This window comes from Lynx canadensis, chromosome C1 (genome assembly GCF_007474595.2).
Source record: "Lynx canadensis isolate LIC74 chromosome C1, mLynCan4.pri.v2, whole genome shotgun sequence".
Lineage (NCBI taxonomy): Eukaryota > Metazoa > Chordata > Mammalia > Carnivora > Felidae > Lynx > Lynx canadensis.
Window position 1 is genome coordinate 202,891,070 of NC_044310.1, and position 16,633 is coordinate 202,907,702.

Here is a 16,633-nt window from a genome sequence, read left to right on the forward strand (position 1 = left end):
ATGACGGCCAATTCTCGGCTTCGCAGGTGGGACTAAAGGATCGAGGTGGGTCTTGGACAGTACAAGGACCAATAGTGCGCCCTATATGGGGCGGGGCTGAGTTGCGGGCGACGCCATTTGTCCCCTTCGCTGCTCCGTAGTGACGAGATTGTTGTGATGTTGCAGAAATCCGGGCTTGGAATTGAAGACGAACATGCGGCTCGGTTCCCAGGACCTTTGGTGCAGCTGCTGAGGGAGGGGGCTAGTACACGCGGTTTAGTCATTGCTGGAGTTCGTTGCACGGGTAACGAGGAGCGGTCGATTAGGGATTGTAGCTCTATTGGACTCGATTTGGGAGCTGCATGCTCCCCTTTCACTCTGTGTGGTCCAGGACTGGGGGTTTGAGAAAACGGGTTGGGGTCACGTATTAACCTGCAGAGCGGACTGCTGGTACCAGGGTGAGGCCCGAAGTGCCTTGCGGCGTTGGGGAGACCAAGTCAGGTAGGCAGGAGACGGGGCGGTAGGATCTCTCTCTCTCTCTCTCTCTCTCTCTGGGGAGCTCTGTTTCTGTTCCCCGCTTTCTGCTCCAAGAGCCGCTCCTAAATAATTTCTGCTCAGCTATGTCGCCAGTTTCAGCTGCAGCCCAGGTTCCTACGTTGGTCTCCCTGTTTGACCTCAACGCGGATGCTCCGGTCCTTCAGGGCCTGAACTTGGTGAGCCACCCTTCTGGGGAGGCTCTGGCCCAAGCTCTGCGGACTTCCTGTCCAGGTATCTGGGAAGGTTTGGGGAGGACCCATGAGGAACGTGACACGCTCTTTAGAGCTTATTACTCCTCCAGGGAACACGTTCTTATTGATATTCCCCAGTTTAAGAGCCCTTGTTGACGTCTTTCTATGGATAAAATTTATCTTAGATTCACTCAATCTCTGGGTTGTTTCCAACGCAGACGCCTGGATTGTCTCCAAACCAACCTCTTGCCATTGTTTGTATCAGGTCACGTTTACAAGCACTGCCTGCAAAATCACTTCAGAATTCCTAGATAGAGTTCAGATTTAACTGGATTCCAATTAAATTACTCGTTCTTGTTGAATATAGAACAAAAAATTTTTAAATGTTTATTTTTGAGAGAGAGAGAGTGAATGGGGGAAGGGCAGAGAGATTGGGAGACAGAGACCCCCAAGCAGAGGTGGGGCTGGAATCGCAGAGCCCAAGGCAGGGCTGGAACTCACCAACCATGAGATCATGACCTGAGCCAAAATCAGGAGTCGGATTTTAACTGACTGAGCCACCCAGGCGCCCCAATGTAAAACTTTTTTTTTTTTTTTTACAACATTAGTTTGTCTTTGGCTGTTTTTTCTTGAGCATGTTTTTTAAAAACCGAACTGTAATTGGAAACGTAAAGCTATTTAAAGGGCATTTGAGAAGTGGTTTTTGCAAACATGATTTTAATGTTGCCAAAAATTATTTTCTACAGGATTCCTCTAGGTAATCCCTTTAGTTAATTTAGTGTTTGATATATATTCACCTTACATACATCTTTTCAGAAACGTATTGTATCAGGTGATTACTGTGCCATTTATTTCATTATTACTAGATTATAAATTCTTTGGAGGAAAAGATGCTTTTCTTTTGTATCCCCCTTTGTATATTAGACAGTGAATGTGATTCCAGGTGCAGATTTGGGCTCCCTTTCCACCTCTAATTACCCTCCCCTTATTTAGGTTCAAGGGAGAGCGCAAGCCCAGAAAGAAAACTCCAGGGTCTGCTGGATATTTCAGAAAAGTTATTTTGTTCAACTTGTGACCAGACCTTCCACAACCACCAGGAACAGGTAAGGCCAGGTGCAGAGGTAAATGGTGGAAGCAAAAGTATAATGGTGGGTGAGGAGAGGTAGACGTATGATTTATCTTTAATCAAGGTTCACGTTTTGAGTAAGGCTGTTGGTGTTATCCAACACACTTCCTGGAGTTCTGTTACTGGTGATGGGTACCATAAAGGGCCAGAGGGGGGCATATTTCCACATTCAGCCTCCCCCTTTGCTTCCTACCAGAGGGAACATTATAAGCTTGACTGGCATCGGTTTAACCTAAAGCAACGTCTCAAGGACAAGCCTCTCCTGTCTGCCCTGGACTTTGAAAAGCAGAGTTCCACAGGTGATGGCTGGTAGACCTGTGTTGAGTAGGACGTGGGGGTGGAGGAAGGCTCTAGTTTAGGAGCCTGTGGAAAGGTCAAAGATGGAACGCCAAACTTGTGCACCTCATGTTTTCAGGAGATCTTTCCAGCATCTCCGGATCAGAAGACTCAGACTCAGCCAGTGAAGAGGGCTTGCAGATTCTGGATGAGGAGAGGGCAGAGTATGAGAAGCCCAGCAGAGCCCAAGGCTTCCGCCCCCATCGGGTTCTTTTCCAGAATGCCCGGGGCCAGTTCCTTGATGCCTACCGCTGTGTCCTGGGCCCTCGCCAGGCAAGTGGCAGCGCAGGTTGTGTGGTCAACTGCAGCCTTTTGGACACTCAGCCTAGATTTCCCCTGAACCCAGTCCATTTCTTACTTTTTTCTCTTTCTTCCTGTTGCATGTGGGGTCACAATTGACAGCACAGTCTTGGATTGAATTGGCCTGAATCTGGGGTCGGGTGTAATGGAGTTAAGTTTGGAAACAGACCAATCTAGGTTTGAATTGTCATTCTGCCACTTGATCTTGACTACCTCTACAAGCTTCAAATTTCCTGACTTGTAAAATGGAGACAAGCCTCAGGATGGTTATATGAAATGAGATACTGCAGGTGAAACACTTAGCCCTGGCACTTAGTTTCTTACTCTCGGTGAATGCAACAGATAGGTTTGTGCTGTCCCTCTGTCATCCAGGTGTCCCCAGAAGAACCAGAACTGCTGCTACAGAACCTGCAAAACGGAGGTCCCGGATACTGTGTGGTGCTCATGGCTGCGGCTGGGCACTTTGCTGGTGCCATTTTTCAAGGGTGAGAGGGTGCTGCGTGGGTGTAAGGATGGAATGGACCCGGTTAGCCTGGGAGTACGGGCTAGTTTCCAGTACTGAGTCCGTGTTGTCTACAGAAGAGACGTGGTGACACACAAGACCTTTCACCGCTACACGGTGCGGGCCAAGCGGGGCACGGCCCAGGGAGTTCGGGATGCCCGGGGTGCGGCTTCTCGTTCTGCTGGAGCCAACCTGAGGCGCTATAATGAAGCCACGTTATATAAGGTGAGTTAGGCGTCCCAGATCTGGTGGTCCGCTGATCTACTGTTTACCCCTCTCAACTTGGCAGATACTCCAAGGGAGGGACTCCCGTATCCTCCCAGTCTTCGTTGTTTCTGAGTAGGCGAAGGTAGACTAGGGATGGATCCCCAAGAACCTTAGCCTTCTCATTCTTCCTTCCCCTATGTTACCTTCTACTTCCCATCCCTTACACGTCATCTGTGGGCCATTTTTTGGTTGGAGATTTGAAAACAGCAAGTGAAGATACACTGGCCTGACTTACTCTTTTTTCTAGGATGTTCGTGACCTGCTGGCAGGGCCGGGCTGGGCTAAAGCACTGGGGGAGGCTGGGACAATACTGCTACGTGCCCCCCGCTCTGGCCGGTCCTTGTTCTTCGGAGGCCCTGGCGCACCCCTGCAACGGGGGGATCCCCGGCTTTGGGATATCCCCCTCGCTACCCGCAGACCCACCTTCCGGGAGCTACAGCGTGTGCTCCATAAGCTGACTACCTTGCATGTCCACGGTGAGCCTTTTTTCTAGATCCCCAGACTCCCTAGATCTTCCTGTACTTTCCAGCCCAAGCTTTGGTTCTCATTTGTACATCCAGACAGCATCTTCATTGAGAGAAACCTGGAATGGCTTCTCTTCAACTAAACTTGAGTAACATCTTTTGTTTTATGGCAGAAGAAGACCCCCGGGAGACAGTCAGGTTGGACTCACCTCGGACACACTGGAAGACCATGAGAGAGAAGAAGGCTATCGAGGCAGAAAGAAAGGTCTCCAGTGATGAAAATGAGGCACTTGGGCAGAACGAGGAGTCTCCCAAACAGGGTTTGAGCACCATCTGGCAACTGTCCAATCTCTATCTGGGTGTCTATCCTGGAAATGCAGTCAGATCTCCTACTGTCACTTCCTTCTTTTTTTTTTTTAAGTAGGCTCCGCGCCCAGTACAGAGCCTGATGCAGGGCTTGAACTCACCACCCTGAGATTAAGACCTGAGCTGATATCAAGAGTCGGATGCTTAACCGACTGAACCACCCAGGCGCCCCACTTCCTTCTTTATAGATGAGCCCTTACACAACACACACACCGTTATACACACACACAAGTCTGTTATGATAAGGGGTATGTGGTAGCAGTTACAGAGACGTGTTTTGTGACCTTTCTAAATTTCCTGTTCTCTTTTGTTCATGGATGTATCCTCAGTACTTAGAAAACACGAAATAGTACATGAAATAGACGCTTGTGTTGCATAAACCTTACATAATTGACCTGTCTTACCGGATGGTGTGGTTTGGAGCTAAGGCCTGCTTTCCCGGCTGCAGACTCTTAGTCTGTGTGGCTGTCACTGCTCCCATGCTCTACTCTGTTATATACCATCCTAAGGCTGCTCAAGGGGAGAGTCTAAGGACACTTGTTCCTGCATAGCTCCTGCTGGGTCTGTCCTTGTCTGAGCTGAGAGTTCCATTTCTGCATGTGATACTAACGGATTCAGCTTTTGATGTGCTACTTGGTCTTGGCTGACAAACTACAAATACTTAATTTAATTTCGAGATCATCTGAATTACCTTTTTATGTACACTTATAGCATCTGGGCCAGCCCACATACTTCCACCCTCTGTATTATCTCTTTGGACGGACCTAACATGTCATATTTTTCCCCAGGTTCAGGGTCGGAGGGAGAGGACAGCTTCCAGGTGGAGTTGGAGCTAGTAGAGTTGGCAGTGGGGACCCTGGATCTTCGGGAGTTTGAGGTATTGCCAAAGCGGAGGAGGAGGAAAAGGAATAATAAGAAGGAGAGAAGCCGAGACCTGGAGACTCTTCCCCAGCAAACTCAAGGAGATGAGGCCTTCTCACAGTCCACCCAGGGACGGGCAGCCCCTGTGGGGCCTTCTCTGGATGAGGCCAAGACCCCCTATCAGTCAGAGCTCTGGGACATGCTTCTAGCTGCTTGCCGAGCCGGAGATGTTGGGATGTTGAAACTCCAGCTAGCTGCCGGCCCCATAGACCCTGGAGTTCTGTCTCTGCTCAGTGCCCCCTTGGGCTCCAGCGGCTTCACGCTCCTGCATGCGGCAGCTGCAGCTGGGAGAGGCTCAGTGGTTCGCCTGCTGCTGGAGGCGGGTGCTGACCCTACTGTGCAGTAAGTAAGGGTCCCCAAGCCGAGCCCTTTAGGGTATAGAGAGGATCATCTGGAGGCTAATGGTGGTACTGGCTACTTCACAGTATCCCCTTCATCTGTCTGGGTGAGGTTGGGAGACGTAGGAAGCGAGATGAACCCATTTTTTTTTTGTGGGGGCGGTTTGCACCTAGGGACTCCAGGGCCCGGCCACCATATACAGTCGCAGCTGACAAGTCAACACGTAATGAGTTCCGAAGGTTCATGGAGAAGAATCCAGATGCTTATGATTACAGCAAGGCTCAGGTGAGCTGGAAAAGAAGCAGCAGCAGAGTAGGAAGCCATCACAGACCCTGGCTAGATCTTTTCCACGTTCTCCTAGTTTCCCCAAAGACAGCGTGTATGGGTCTTACCTTACCCCTCCCTGGAAATTCTCCAGGTGCCAGGGCCCCTGACGCCAGAAATGGAGGCACAGCAGGCTCTGCGGAAAAGGGAGCAGAAGGCTGCCCGGCGGCAACGGGAAAAACAGCAGCTGCAGCAGCGGGAGCAGGAGGCGCGGGAGCAAGAAGAGCGGCGGCGCTTTGCCGCCCTCAGCGATCGGGAGAAGGTGAGGCCGGTGGTTCTCTCTTCCACAGCTGAGACCTCCTGAGAGGTCCGACCCCTTCCCAGTGTGCCGCTGTCACTTCTGGAGCATCCCATCCACCACTGGGGCCTTGTCCTTAACAAGACTTCTCTTCTCCGCAGAGAGCCCTGGCTGCAGAGCGCAGGCTGGCTGCCCAGCTGGGAGCCCCCACCCCTCAGGCCCCAGGCTCTGCAGTCATCAGTGCTCAGTAAGTGCTCAGCCTGCAGGGGCAGGCGTGATGGGTGGGCTGTGTTGGGGCACGCAGAATGCGTGCTTGCAGAGAACTCAGGCTGTTGAGGGGACTTGAGATGTTCTGGGAACCCTCTGGAGCCAAACCAGAAATGGCAGGAGGGAATGGGGAGAGCTTGGATCGGAAAGTTTCCGGGGTACCTGGTCAGCCCTTTGTGTTCTTCTTGTCCAGACGCTGCTGGAGTTGTGGGACATCCCTCCAAGGCCTCATTCCCTTTCACTATCTCGACTTCTCTTTCTGCTCCACACGCTGCCTCCGGGATCATCGCTGCCAGGCTGGAAAGCCCTCTTCCTGATCTCTTAGGGCTGCGCCTGGGGCTGACTCTGGGCCTTGAGAGGGTGCATTCATGCTAGCCTTAGGCTTCTTCTTTCCCATGAAACCAGAGTGTTTGGAAGATTAGGGAGGACACTCAGGAACCAGGGCAAAGACAGGGCCACAGAGGTGTGTGGAGCTGGTACTGTCTCCGGAACTTTAATCATAATAAAGTCTGGCAAGGAAACTGCACTTGTACTCGCATTCAGGCCTTGTGACCTTTGGTTCCACGTGGTCACCGGGGCCAGCACCAAGGGATCCTACCCACTCCGTGTCCCAGGCCCAAGGGTTACCTTTCTTTCAGTGCCCACTTAACTCCATTGGTTCAGAGGGACTTTGTGTATCAGCTGAGAGGGAATAGATGTATGTCTTATGCAAGGTGCTATTGAGGATAGGCCTATCCAGAAACTGGATTTGGGGCTCAGAAGGCACGTTTTCTAGCTCTAGCAATGTGATTTTGTTGAGGGCTCCCCTAGAAAACAGCAGGGGTCTTGGCACGTAGAGGGTCTGTTGTGGCCCCTGCCTTGTCCAGTACCGGCCCAAGTTAAACCCATTGATCCAGACTTGGCCCTGGCAAAGAGAGAAGAAAATAAAGGGTCAGCTATCAAGGGCGTAGAATCATGCCCTTTGGGGTTTCTAATCAGAGGAATTTCTGCTGCCCCTTTCTTCCATGATTTTCCTCTCATCACCTTGACCCCAACCCCACTGTCAGCAATACCTTGGTCCATCCAGGTAGAAAGAGGAAAGTGTCCCCGCCTTCTCCTAAAATTGAAAATGTTGTGGAGTAGAAGGTGGGGCCAGAGGGAGCTTGAGGGTGTGAACTTCTCAGCAACGGGAGGGGAAACCACCACTTTACAAGTTTATCAACTTTCAGAGGGAACATCAGCCACTGGGTAAGGGCTGTTTGTCCCAGAACTGGTGGCTCTAATAGGCCCTGTGAAGAAGACAAATGAAAATTCATCATTCGTTAAGCTCTTAAGGCCAAACTGTCCCTAATCAAGCCCTGGGATATAACTGTTGGCCATGTCTAGAGCCCCACAAGTGACTACTTTGCTGCCTAACTCCTAAGCACATGGCTCTTGTCTATCTTTCATTAGGCCCCTATCTTTCCAAGGGACTTTGGTCAGTAAGAGTATGGAGGAGAAGGGGGTGGGCAAAGCTAGCTCACCTTGAAGTCACTGCTGTTGGACCCAAAACTGAGCCTCCCCATGTTCTCCAGCAGGATGTCCAGTTTGGCCCCCATTTTCCCCATCAAAAATAGTTGGTGTTTCATGTTTCGTTCCAAGACACCCTGAAACACCTGTGGATAAAAAGATCTGTGAGCGGAAGGGCTCCACATCTAGCTCGTGGCCATGACACAGGAAGCTACGTTAGCACCTGTATCTGGGGAGCAAAGAGAATGTGGCCTGTCAGTTACCCATCCATTCTGGAACCTTAGCCTCAGCCAAATTCTTCCTCATCCCAGCTTATCCCTGGGCCCCCTGCAAATGTGGGCAGACAATGGGAAAAGGTAGATAAGGGGACCTTAAGGCTAAAGGTGCTGGGAAGGAGAGAGGAGATGGGCTCACAAGTTTCTTACCCCATCTACCATCACATAGGCACGGTCATGGACTCCATTGTTAGGCACCCACAATTGTGTTGGCTCAGAAACAGTATGGGTCAGATAGGTCCGGTACAACATAAAGCCGTGGTCCTGGGTGTGGAAGAGTTAAGTACTTAAGTACTTAAGATGAACTGAGAGGTAAGAGAGGACACTGTGGGGAAGATGTGCAGCTCAGAGAACCTTTGGCTACAGCTGTTGAGGAAGGTTGCCATTCCTACTGGATGTGGGATTATGCCTTACCTGTTTGACAGCCTCAAAGGTCATTGGCAAGATTGAACGGATGGGCCCGTGGGGACACAGGATGTCCAGGAAAGACAGCAGATACCCATCCTATTAGAAAAAGGGAAAGGTATTAGAACAAAGGGGAAGTTTCAGAATAGAGGGCAGGATAGGCTAGGCCATTTATAGAGAATAAAGAGGTAGGATCAGAGAAAAGATGGGGAAGAGCTTACCAGGTGCAGGGTCAAAGGTCCGAGCATCATCTTAGGGCTGGGGGGAGGTAAAGGTCCCAAGGGAATTTCCTGGAACTGAGCCCAAATTCTCTCAGGAGCCATAGGAAAACCACACAACCCCTATTCCAAAACCCCGCACAGGGATCTTAACCTGGGGTCCAGGGAAGGGCTTCATGGGGTCATGAAGATCCTGTAATTTTGCACACACTTGTGTGTATCTTCCCAAATAATCCCCATTTGGGTGGGTGGGAAATGCTTCTGTGAGGCTATGTGGCCCAGACAACAACCAGTGATTTATGGGATCCCATTACAAACAATTTAAGTACTCCCTTTCCCCAAACTAATAAAAGCCTTTGGCTCTTAATGAAGTGGTAGGGCACCTTGCTGATGACATTTCGAAGAGCAAAAAGCTTAGGTGTAGGGTCCCCGGCTTCAGATATTGGTGCATCATAGTCATAGCTGGTAGTAATTGGAAGAAAGCGTCCCTTCTCATCAGCACCTGGGGTCAAATCAATTTCATTAATTCAATATCTCTCAAATAATAGGCACTAAGCAACGAAATTCATGCCGAGAAGTTTGCCATCAGAGGGGACAGGGGTGGCCATATCCAGCTTCTAGACCTCCTAATCTAATTCCTTGATACGTCCCTGCTTCTACCCCAGGGACCATCTGGACTCACCATTCCAGTATCCGAAGTTGGTACCTCCATGGAACATGTACCTGAAGAGGGGGGGAAGGTGGGGGAAAGGCAAAAGCTGACCCACCGAATCTTCATTTTCATCCCCAATACCCAGTTACAGCTTCATGTTGGCCCCCGTGTCTCCAGTTACATGTTCACGCTGGCTCCCAACTTCAGCATGTTCTCTAGACCTTTGGTTACAGCTGAAATGGATCGTGTGGAGTGATTCTGGCCCCAGTAATCCAGCCAGCCTGTGTAGTATTCAGAGTTCACCTAGAAGGTGAAGTGGAAGATACCATAAATGAAATGGGAAACTGAGCTTGACCCATTCCAAACCCTGACTCTTGTTTTGACTGTCATCCCCTCCAGCTCCTCACCAATGGCCCATGGGGTTCATATTTCCGAAGCAGGGCAAAGATTTCGGTCATGTTGTCAGCTGCAGAGAGGAGGCAAAAGGTGAACCATAAACATAGAAGAGGTGCCCCTTCCCCAGACTCCACTCCTAACCCTTGCTCAGGAGACCTGGGCCAAAATCTACAGTGGTGTAGAGTCCCTGGAGGGAGCCACATTGGAGTCCTTCAGGCCCATCTGTGGTGAAGAGCAAGATCCTGTCTCCTAGTAGCGCACGGAAGAGCCCAGCCAAGTGTCTCATGTAGGTGAAGTCACAGGCTTTGTAGCTACCATATTCGTTCTCCACCTGCCAAGGAAAAGGAAAAGTGGAGCTTGGCCATGCGGTGGGGGTTAGGACCCCTAGCTCCTCCTTCCCCTTACCCAGTCAATTTGTACCCAGTCACTTGTACCTGAATGCTAATGATGTTGCCCCCATTGTGGTAGAGCCATGGATATAACTTGGGCAGCAAGACCTTGAACCAGGAGTCCACTGCGGCAAGAAAGTCTAAAGGAAGGAGCAGTGCTCTGCTCATTAGGACACCACCGCCTCCATAGCCCCCACCCTTAGTATCTATGCCAGCAACTTCAGTGATGCCTGAACCCTGGGCTGCAATTGGCATCCCACTTGTCTGCAAATAAATCTGAGAAGCAGTGAGTCTGAAACCCTCTTATGTACTTGTATGGCAAGGACATCTGGGCATAGGAACCCCTGAAGCAGTGTTTCTTGTAAATTTAGTTTTTAAACGTAAGAAAAATGTTAAATGCATCATATGGATGCAAGTGTATACTTGCGAGGGCTGTGAAGTAGCATGGGAATTCACAGAAATGCAGACTCTCTGACCTACACCCTAATGTAACTGACAATCCAAGTGATTTGAGTCATTAATTGAAACATCGCTGTATTAGGTATCACGCCTTAGGTATCATCCTCAACTCCTGTTTGTGATTTTTGTTGATTCACCCTCAGGGTCTTCACTTCACTCTGCCTGACACTTTCTCCCCACCGTCCTTTATCCAGCCAACTCCAATGCAAGCTTAAGGTCTTAACTTATTTCACTTCCTCAGGAAAACCTCGGATATCCCAGATGAGGGCAGATGTCTGTTACACACTCTCACATCACCTCATACTTCTTTGTCAAGCATGTAACAAATTATAATTAAGCATTTACTTCTATAACTGTTTCCCGACAGTCTCTCTCCCCCACCGTGAGCAGGAACCTAGTCTTTCAGGTTCATTTGCTGCATCCTATCGCTGGGGACAATGCCTAGCAGGTAGCAGACTCTCAAAGGTGGAGTCAACAAAAGATGTGTTGGAGGATATTTTTGCATTAAGACACTGAACCCCTTTACATTTTGTTTCCTGTATAAAGGGTGCCCAGGTTTGACTGCCTCCTTTAATCCAAGCGTATGTTAAATCTCATCCAACAAGTATTTATGGGTGCTTACTATACGCCAAATAATGCTCTAGGTGTTAGGGATACAGAGTACAACAAAATAGACCAAAATCTCTGCCCTTGTCGAATTTCCTTTCCAGTGAGGAAGGCAGACAATAAATAAATAGCTAAAATGTATAGTGTGATAATGCCAACAACAAAAAAGTATATATGGAAGAAGGATATATATGGTGGGGGAGCTTAAATTTTAGGGCGTAGCCCAGGGAAGGCATCACGGAGAAGGTGACTCTGCAGGAAGACTGAGGGAGCACCGAGTGCAAAGGCCTCAAGGCAGGAATGTGCCTGGTGAGTCTGAAAAACAGCCAGTGAAGCCAGTGTGAACAATAAGGGAAAGAGTAGATGTCAGGTAGGTGACTGGGCGAATTAGGCAGGACCTAATAGGCCATTTTAAGGAGTCCATGGTTCATATTCTGAATGAGATGAGAACCTATTAGATTTAAGTAGAGAAATGACATGATCTGAGACATATGTTTAAACTTATATTTGCATTGAGAACAGACTATAAGGAGTGAGGGCAAAGAAGGGGAAGCAATAAGGAACCTATTCAAGTAGTCCAGGTGGGAGAGGCAGCTTGGACCAGTGGGGGTGATGAAAAGTAGTTGAAGTCAGTATATTCAATATATTTGCAGGACTTTCTGATAGGTTGAATATGAGAAAAAGGTGTAACAAATACCATAGTGTTTAGCCTGATCAGTTGCAAAATGGAGTTGTTATGAACTGAGGCGAGATGGTAGGAACAGCTCGTTGGAGAGGCCATACCAGAAGCTTAATTGTATCATTATGCCTTAGATCTCCAAACATGCAACCAGATATATGTTTTCAGAGGCCAAGGGAGAGTCCTGGAACTGGAGATACATATTTCAGAGTCATTAACTATTAGATGGGATCAAAAGCCATGAGAATGGATGAGATTGTCTAAGGAAACACATAGAAAAGAGAAGCATCCCAGGACTGAGCCCTGAAACACCCCAGCATTTAGAGGAAACAGAAAGGGAGAAGAACCAGCAAGAGACTAAGAAGGAAGGGTCAGCAAGGCTGGGATGTGGGGGGAAGGAGGGGGACCAGACAAAGGTGGTATTTTGGAAGCTGAGAGAAGAATGCATTTCAAAGAACGGAGGCCTAGAGAGGGACCGTGGATTCAGCAGTGAAGAGGTTGCTAGCTTTCTTGAGAACAATGGACATTGCATGTTGGTGTCCCATCACTACTTTGCCATTTCAAATGCATTTCATAGTCAGCTGAAGTCACAGGAATTGCTAGAAGGGGTGTAAAGCTCTTCAGCACCCTATGAAGTGCAGTGCCTGGAAGGTCCCCAGCAGATACGAAGCAATTTTACCAGAGTGATCCTTTTTTTTTTTAATGTTTATTTTTGAGGGAGAGAGGGAGAGCATGAGCAGGGAAGGGGCAGAGAGAGAGGGAGACACAGAACCTGAAGAAGGCTCCAGGCTCTGAGCTGTTAGCACAGAGCCCGACACGGGGCTCAAACTCATGAACTCTGAGCCAAAGTCAGAAGCTTAACCAACTGAACCACCCGTGCTCCCAGAGTGATCTTTTTAAAAGATGTAAATCAGATAAAATCACTCCCTTGCTCTGATGATGGAATTCCTATTTACACCTGAAGTAAAATCCAAACTCCTTGAAATAGTGGGCATTTCAGAGTTGATCATGAGTTCTTATCTTGTCTCTCCCTATGCTCTTTCCCCAGGCAATGGCCCAGTATCTGTGGATCTAAGTGCCATCTTTAGACTGGTGAATCCCAATTTATCTCTAGCTCAGACCTCCCCGTGAGCTCCACACTCACGCAGCCCGTGGCTTAACATCCTCACTTGAGTGTGATATGATAAAAATTTAACATGATCAGAACTGCTTTTCCTCCAAAAAGGTGGTCCTTTGCCACCCCTAGTCTCTTCCATCTTCCCTATGTCAGTAATGGCACTGCCATCTTGACTAGCCAGAAAGCTGGATTCCTTTCTTTCCGGACCCTACCCCCTGCCCCTACTCTTCCCCTTCCCAACAAAATCTATCAATCAGTCCTGGTGATTTTGATCCCCAACCTGTATCTCAATTCTGCCCTCTTCCCATCTCCACCACCGTCACCTGAGTCCAGGAGCCAACGCCTGCCTCCTCAACTACAGCCAGAGTCTCCCAATTAGTTTCTCCACCTCTATCCTTGCTCCCCTCCCTCCATTCTCCACACTCAGGCTCAAGTAATCTGAAAACAAATCAATATGTCTCTTTAAGAAGCTCTTTCAATGGTTTATGTCTTGTTAAGCTCTTTCAGTGGCTTTCTACTCTGCTTAGGATAAAATGCAAACCCCTTACAATGGCCTACAAGGTCCTGCATTAACATTCCCTATCTATCTCCAATTTCACAGCACATTCCTCTCTCCCTTCCCTGCTATGCCCCAGCCAAGCTGGCCTCAACCATGCCATGTTCTTTCCCATCTCTGGGCATTTGAATATACTGTTTCTTCTACCTGGTCATTCTCACCTCACTCTTTATATGACCAGAGCTTTCCCTTCCCTGGAGTCAAGTGAAATGTCATCATTTCAGAAGAGCCTTCAGAACTTCAGACTTCCCTACCAAAAACAGGTGTTCTCGGTTTTTAATTTTTTTTTTAATGTTTACTTTTGAGAGAGAGACAAAGAGCATGAGCAGGGGAGGGGCAGAGAGAGAGAGGGAGACACAGAATCTGAAGCAGGTTCCAGGCTCTGAACTGTCAGCACAGAGCCTGACACGGGGCTTGAACTCACAAACTGTGAGATCATGACCTGAGCCGAAGTCGAAGTTTAACCGACTGAGCCCCCCAGGTGCCCCAACAGGCCTTCTCTGTTATTCACAATCGCAATTCCTTGTCTGTTTTCTTGTGTAGTATTTATACAGCTTGCAATAATCTTACAGGTTTTGGTTTTTTAACAATCTGTTTCTTTCACCATAAGCTCCATTGCACAGGGACTGGGTCTGTCTGGTTCCCCAGTTTCTAGCGTCTTGTTGGGCATGAAGGAAACACTCAAATATCTGCATGAATGATCTCCAGTTTGGGGATGGTCTCTTCTGTTTTGGGCACCCAACGACCCGTTTTGTTGCTGTTGTTTGCTTTTTTCTGTGCTAAAAATCTTGTCTCAACTCACCTGGATCTGAGGTTCTCAGTTGGATTTCAGGCTTTTGAAGCAACCAGGCTGGGAGACCCCCCTGAGACAAACATAAAGACAACAGGTTTTGTTGTTTGGGAGTGAAGTAGCGGAGGTAAGAAGGGAGGATGTTGTGTATAGCGCTGCAGTGTGGGCAGATGGGAGGAGTCCGGGAAAAGCACGAGTGGCCCTTCTCCTAACTCACCATCTCCCACTCTGCACAGATGTAAGGTCCTGGTCTGAGTATGACCAACAGGTCTGCTATAGATGCCTCATTCAGAAATGCAGTGAGGTCCCGGCTGCCATTAAAGTTATAGACCCCAGGCTCTGGCTCATGGTAGTTCCAGGGCACATAACTGAGAAAGAAAGAGGTTAACAGGGCCCGAGGCAGGGCAGTGCTGGAGAGGCCTAAGGGATCAGGCCTTGCAGGGAATCTCCAGGAAGCCGTTGGTAGGAGGTCCTGGCCCACCCTTTCCCACCCTAGGCCTGGAAGTCCTGGAGCTCTCATACCCAGCCAGTCTATCTGTCCCAACACCCTTCTTAAGTGGGTGGTAGGAAGAATAAATCCCACCCTCCATGGCTCTCCTGAGCACTTCTTACAACTGTACAGCGTTGAGGCCACTCATTCGCATCTTCAAGAGCCGGTCTGCCCAAAGCACCCGTGGTACCCGAAAGTAGTGCAGGCTGCCGGACACGTAGCGGAATGGGGCCCCATCCAGGAGGAATCTGTCATTTTCCCGATCCACTATGAACGACCGAGTGTCTGCCTGCAAAGGGAGAGATTATGCTCAGCAGAGGTCTGGAGTTGGCAGGGGGATCGGTGTCTGCGTTGGAGATGGAACTAGCCCTGCCCATTGTTGCGTTACTTTTCACTTTCTTTCTCTCCTGGGCTAGATCTGATCCCGTTTCACCGCACCCAGCCTGCTGATTCAATCCTGTCATTCTACCTGGGGCAGCAGCACCCAGCCTGCTGATTCAATCCTGTCATTTTACCTGGGGCAGCAGCAGCGTCAGAAGTGGCAACAGCAGGGAAGGAAGGCAGGGCGGCTTCTTGGGAGCCATGGCGCTAACACGGCTCCTCTAGTCAGAGAGGGCGGTCCGACTGTCACGTGGCGGATTCCTGGGAGGGAACCTCAGCGAGCAAGGGGGCGGAGACCACCTCCAGTTGCCAGGCGATCAGCCTGGCCTTGTCCACCCGCTACTCTACTAGTTTGTAAACTCCTCTACATCTTGAATCAGCTTCATCAGCGTCACCTGGGAGCTTGTTGGAAATGCAGAGTCTCAGGTCCTACCTCAGACCTACAGAATCAGAATTTGTACTTTAACAAGATTCCCAGGCGACTCTAAAGACACCCAAGATTGAGAAGCACTGTTCTACTAAACTGAGCTCCCTGAGGGTGAAGAGTACCTTGTCCACCTTGAATCCTCAGCTTCTAGTACAAGGCCCGGCACATAGCAGGTTAAATCTAGATGAATGAATGTCAGAACCAGGGGGCAAAAACAGGTTCAGAACCAAGAGAAACCAGATCTTCCCAGTGGTGTGAAAGTGGGGAACAGGTTATAAGAGGGATCTTTTTTCCTGGTGGCCCTGTTTCAGTAAGAGACCATCTCGGCCATCCCGTCTTCTTTGGATGTGCACTGCTCTCCAATTTATCCCTGCCTGCCTGTGCGAGAGATGCCAAGGACAACTTGGGGCCAAGACTTGGGGATTTGTGAATTTCCATGACTCCTGCCTTCACAGTCCCAAGCCTGGGATGTAAGGACCAGGATAAAATAAATAAAATGATAATAAAAATAATAGTAATTTCTGTTTACTGACACTAAGGGCTGTGTGTCAGATATTGTGCTCAGCACTTTACATCTCATTTAATCTTCAAAAAACTCTGCGCAGTAGATAATTCTCATTTCCATTTTACAGATGAAGAAATTGAGAGAAAATTTAAATAGCCTGTTTAAGGTCACATAACTAGTTTAGCAGAGATGGGATTTGAACTAGGCATTCTGGCCCCACAGTACGTGCACTTAACTTTGGGTACTATTATACCTTGTTACCATTTAGGGAAACCGAGGCTCTGAGAGGTTAAGTAAGTCGTCCAAGGTCACACAGCTAGTAACTAAGCTGTTAAGACAAGATTTAGAACCTAGTCTGGTTCAAAAGCCCAAGCTCTTAACCACTAAAATTAGAGTGGTGGGATACAGGCCAGAGCCCCAAGGTTGTACTGATCAGAGACGTAGAGGTCCAGGCCGCCAGCACCCACCCCAGAACCGCCCCTCGCGGCTGGACTGTAGTCAGCCTCCTACCTCTGGCATTGGGAGATGGAAGTCCTGGGGGCCTCGGGCCAAGCCCGGCTTTGCTCCCGTTTGGCGTAAGTGCCTGCGTCTTGACCACTACTGAAGGCCAGGTGTGGAACCTTCACCCGGGTCCTGGGACCCG

The 16,633-nt window shown here is 49.2% G+C and overlaps 2 protein-coding genes across 7 annotated transcripts; one reads left to right on the forward strand and one right to left on the reverse strand.

Annotated features, from left to right (window-relative positions):
• Positions 1–146: 146 nt before the first annotated feature.
• On the forward strand, positions 147–10,270 carry ANKZF1 (ankyrin repeat and zinc finger peptidyl tRNA hydrolase 1). Of its 2 annotated transcripts, XM_032594521.1 has the most exons (14): positions 148–480; positions 598–747; positions 1,701–1,810; positions 2,030–2,132; positions 2,249–2,442; positions 2,842–2,954; positions 3,049–3,196; positions 3,486–3,714; positions 3,876–4,022; positions 4,857–5,331; positions 5,502–5,613; positions 5,747–5,914; positions 6,052–6,137; positions 6,351–6,683. In XM_032594521.1, the coding sequence occupies exons 2-14, from the start codon at positions 600–602 to the stop codon at positions 6,472–6,474; spliced, it is 2,157 nt and encodes a 718-aa protein (XP_032450412.1). In that variant the 5' UTR covers positions 148–480; positions 598–599; the 3' UTR covers positions 6,475–6,683. The 2 variants fall into 2 exon arrangements, with proteins under 2 accessions (XP_030180787.1, XP_032450412.1); XM_030324927.2 differs by lacking the exon at positions 6,351–6,683 and adding an exon at positions 9,209–10,270 and having other exon boundaries at positions 147–747.
• GLB1L (galactosidase beta 1 like) lies at positions 6,626–16,620 on the reverse strand. Of its 5 annotated transcripts, none has more exons than XM_030324930.1 (17): positions 16,501–16,619; positions 15,193–15,319; positions 14,800–14,966; positions 14,405–14,555; positions 14,200–14,260; positions 10,026–10,120; positions 9,748–9,922; positions 9,603–9,661; positions 9,377–9,498; positions 9,226–9,266; positions 8,927–9,045; positions 8,547–8,621; positions 8,335–8,424; positions 8,071–8,184; positions 7,660–7,791; positions 7,210–7,425; positions 6,626–7,061 (listed from the first exon to the last, which is right to left on the reverse strand). In XM_030324930.1, exons 2-17 carry the CDS (start codon positions 15,259–15,261, stop codon positions 6,792–6,794), a joined length of 1,956 nt encoding a protein of 651 aa, XP_030180790.1. In that variant the 5' UTR covers positions 15,262–15,319; positions 16,501–16,619; the 3' UTR covers positions 6,626–6,791. The 5 variants fall into 5 exon arrangements, with proteins under 5 accessions (XP_030180790.1, XP_030180791.1, XP_030180789.1 ...); XM_030324931.1 differs by having other exon boundaries at positions 15,193–15,331; XM_030324929.1 differs by having other exon boundaries at positions 15,193–15,498.
• Between the last annotated feature and the right edge of the window lie 13 nt (positions 16,621–16,633).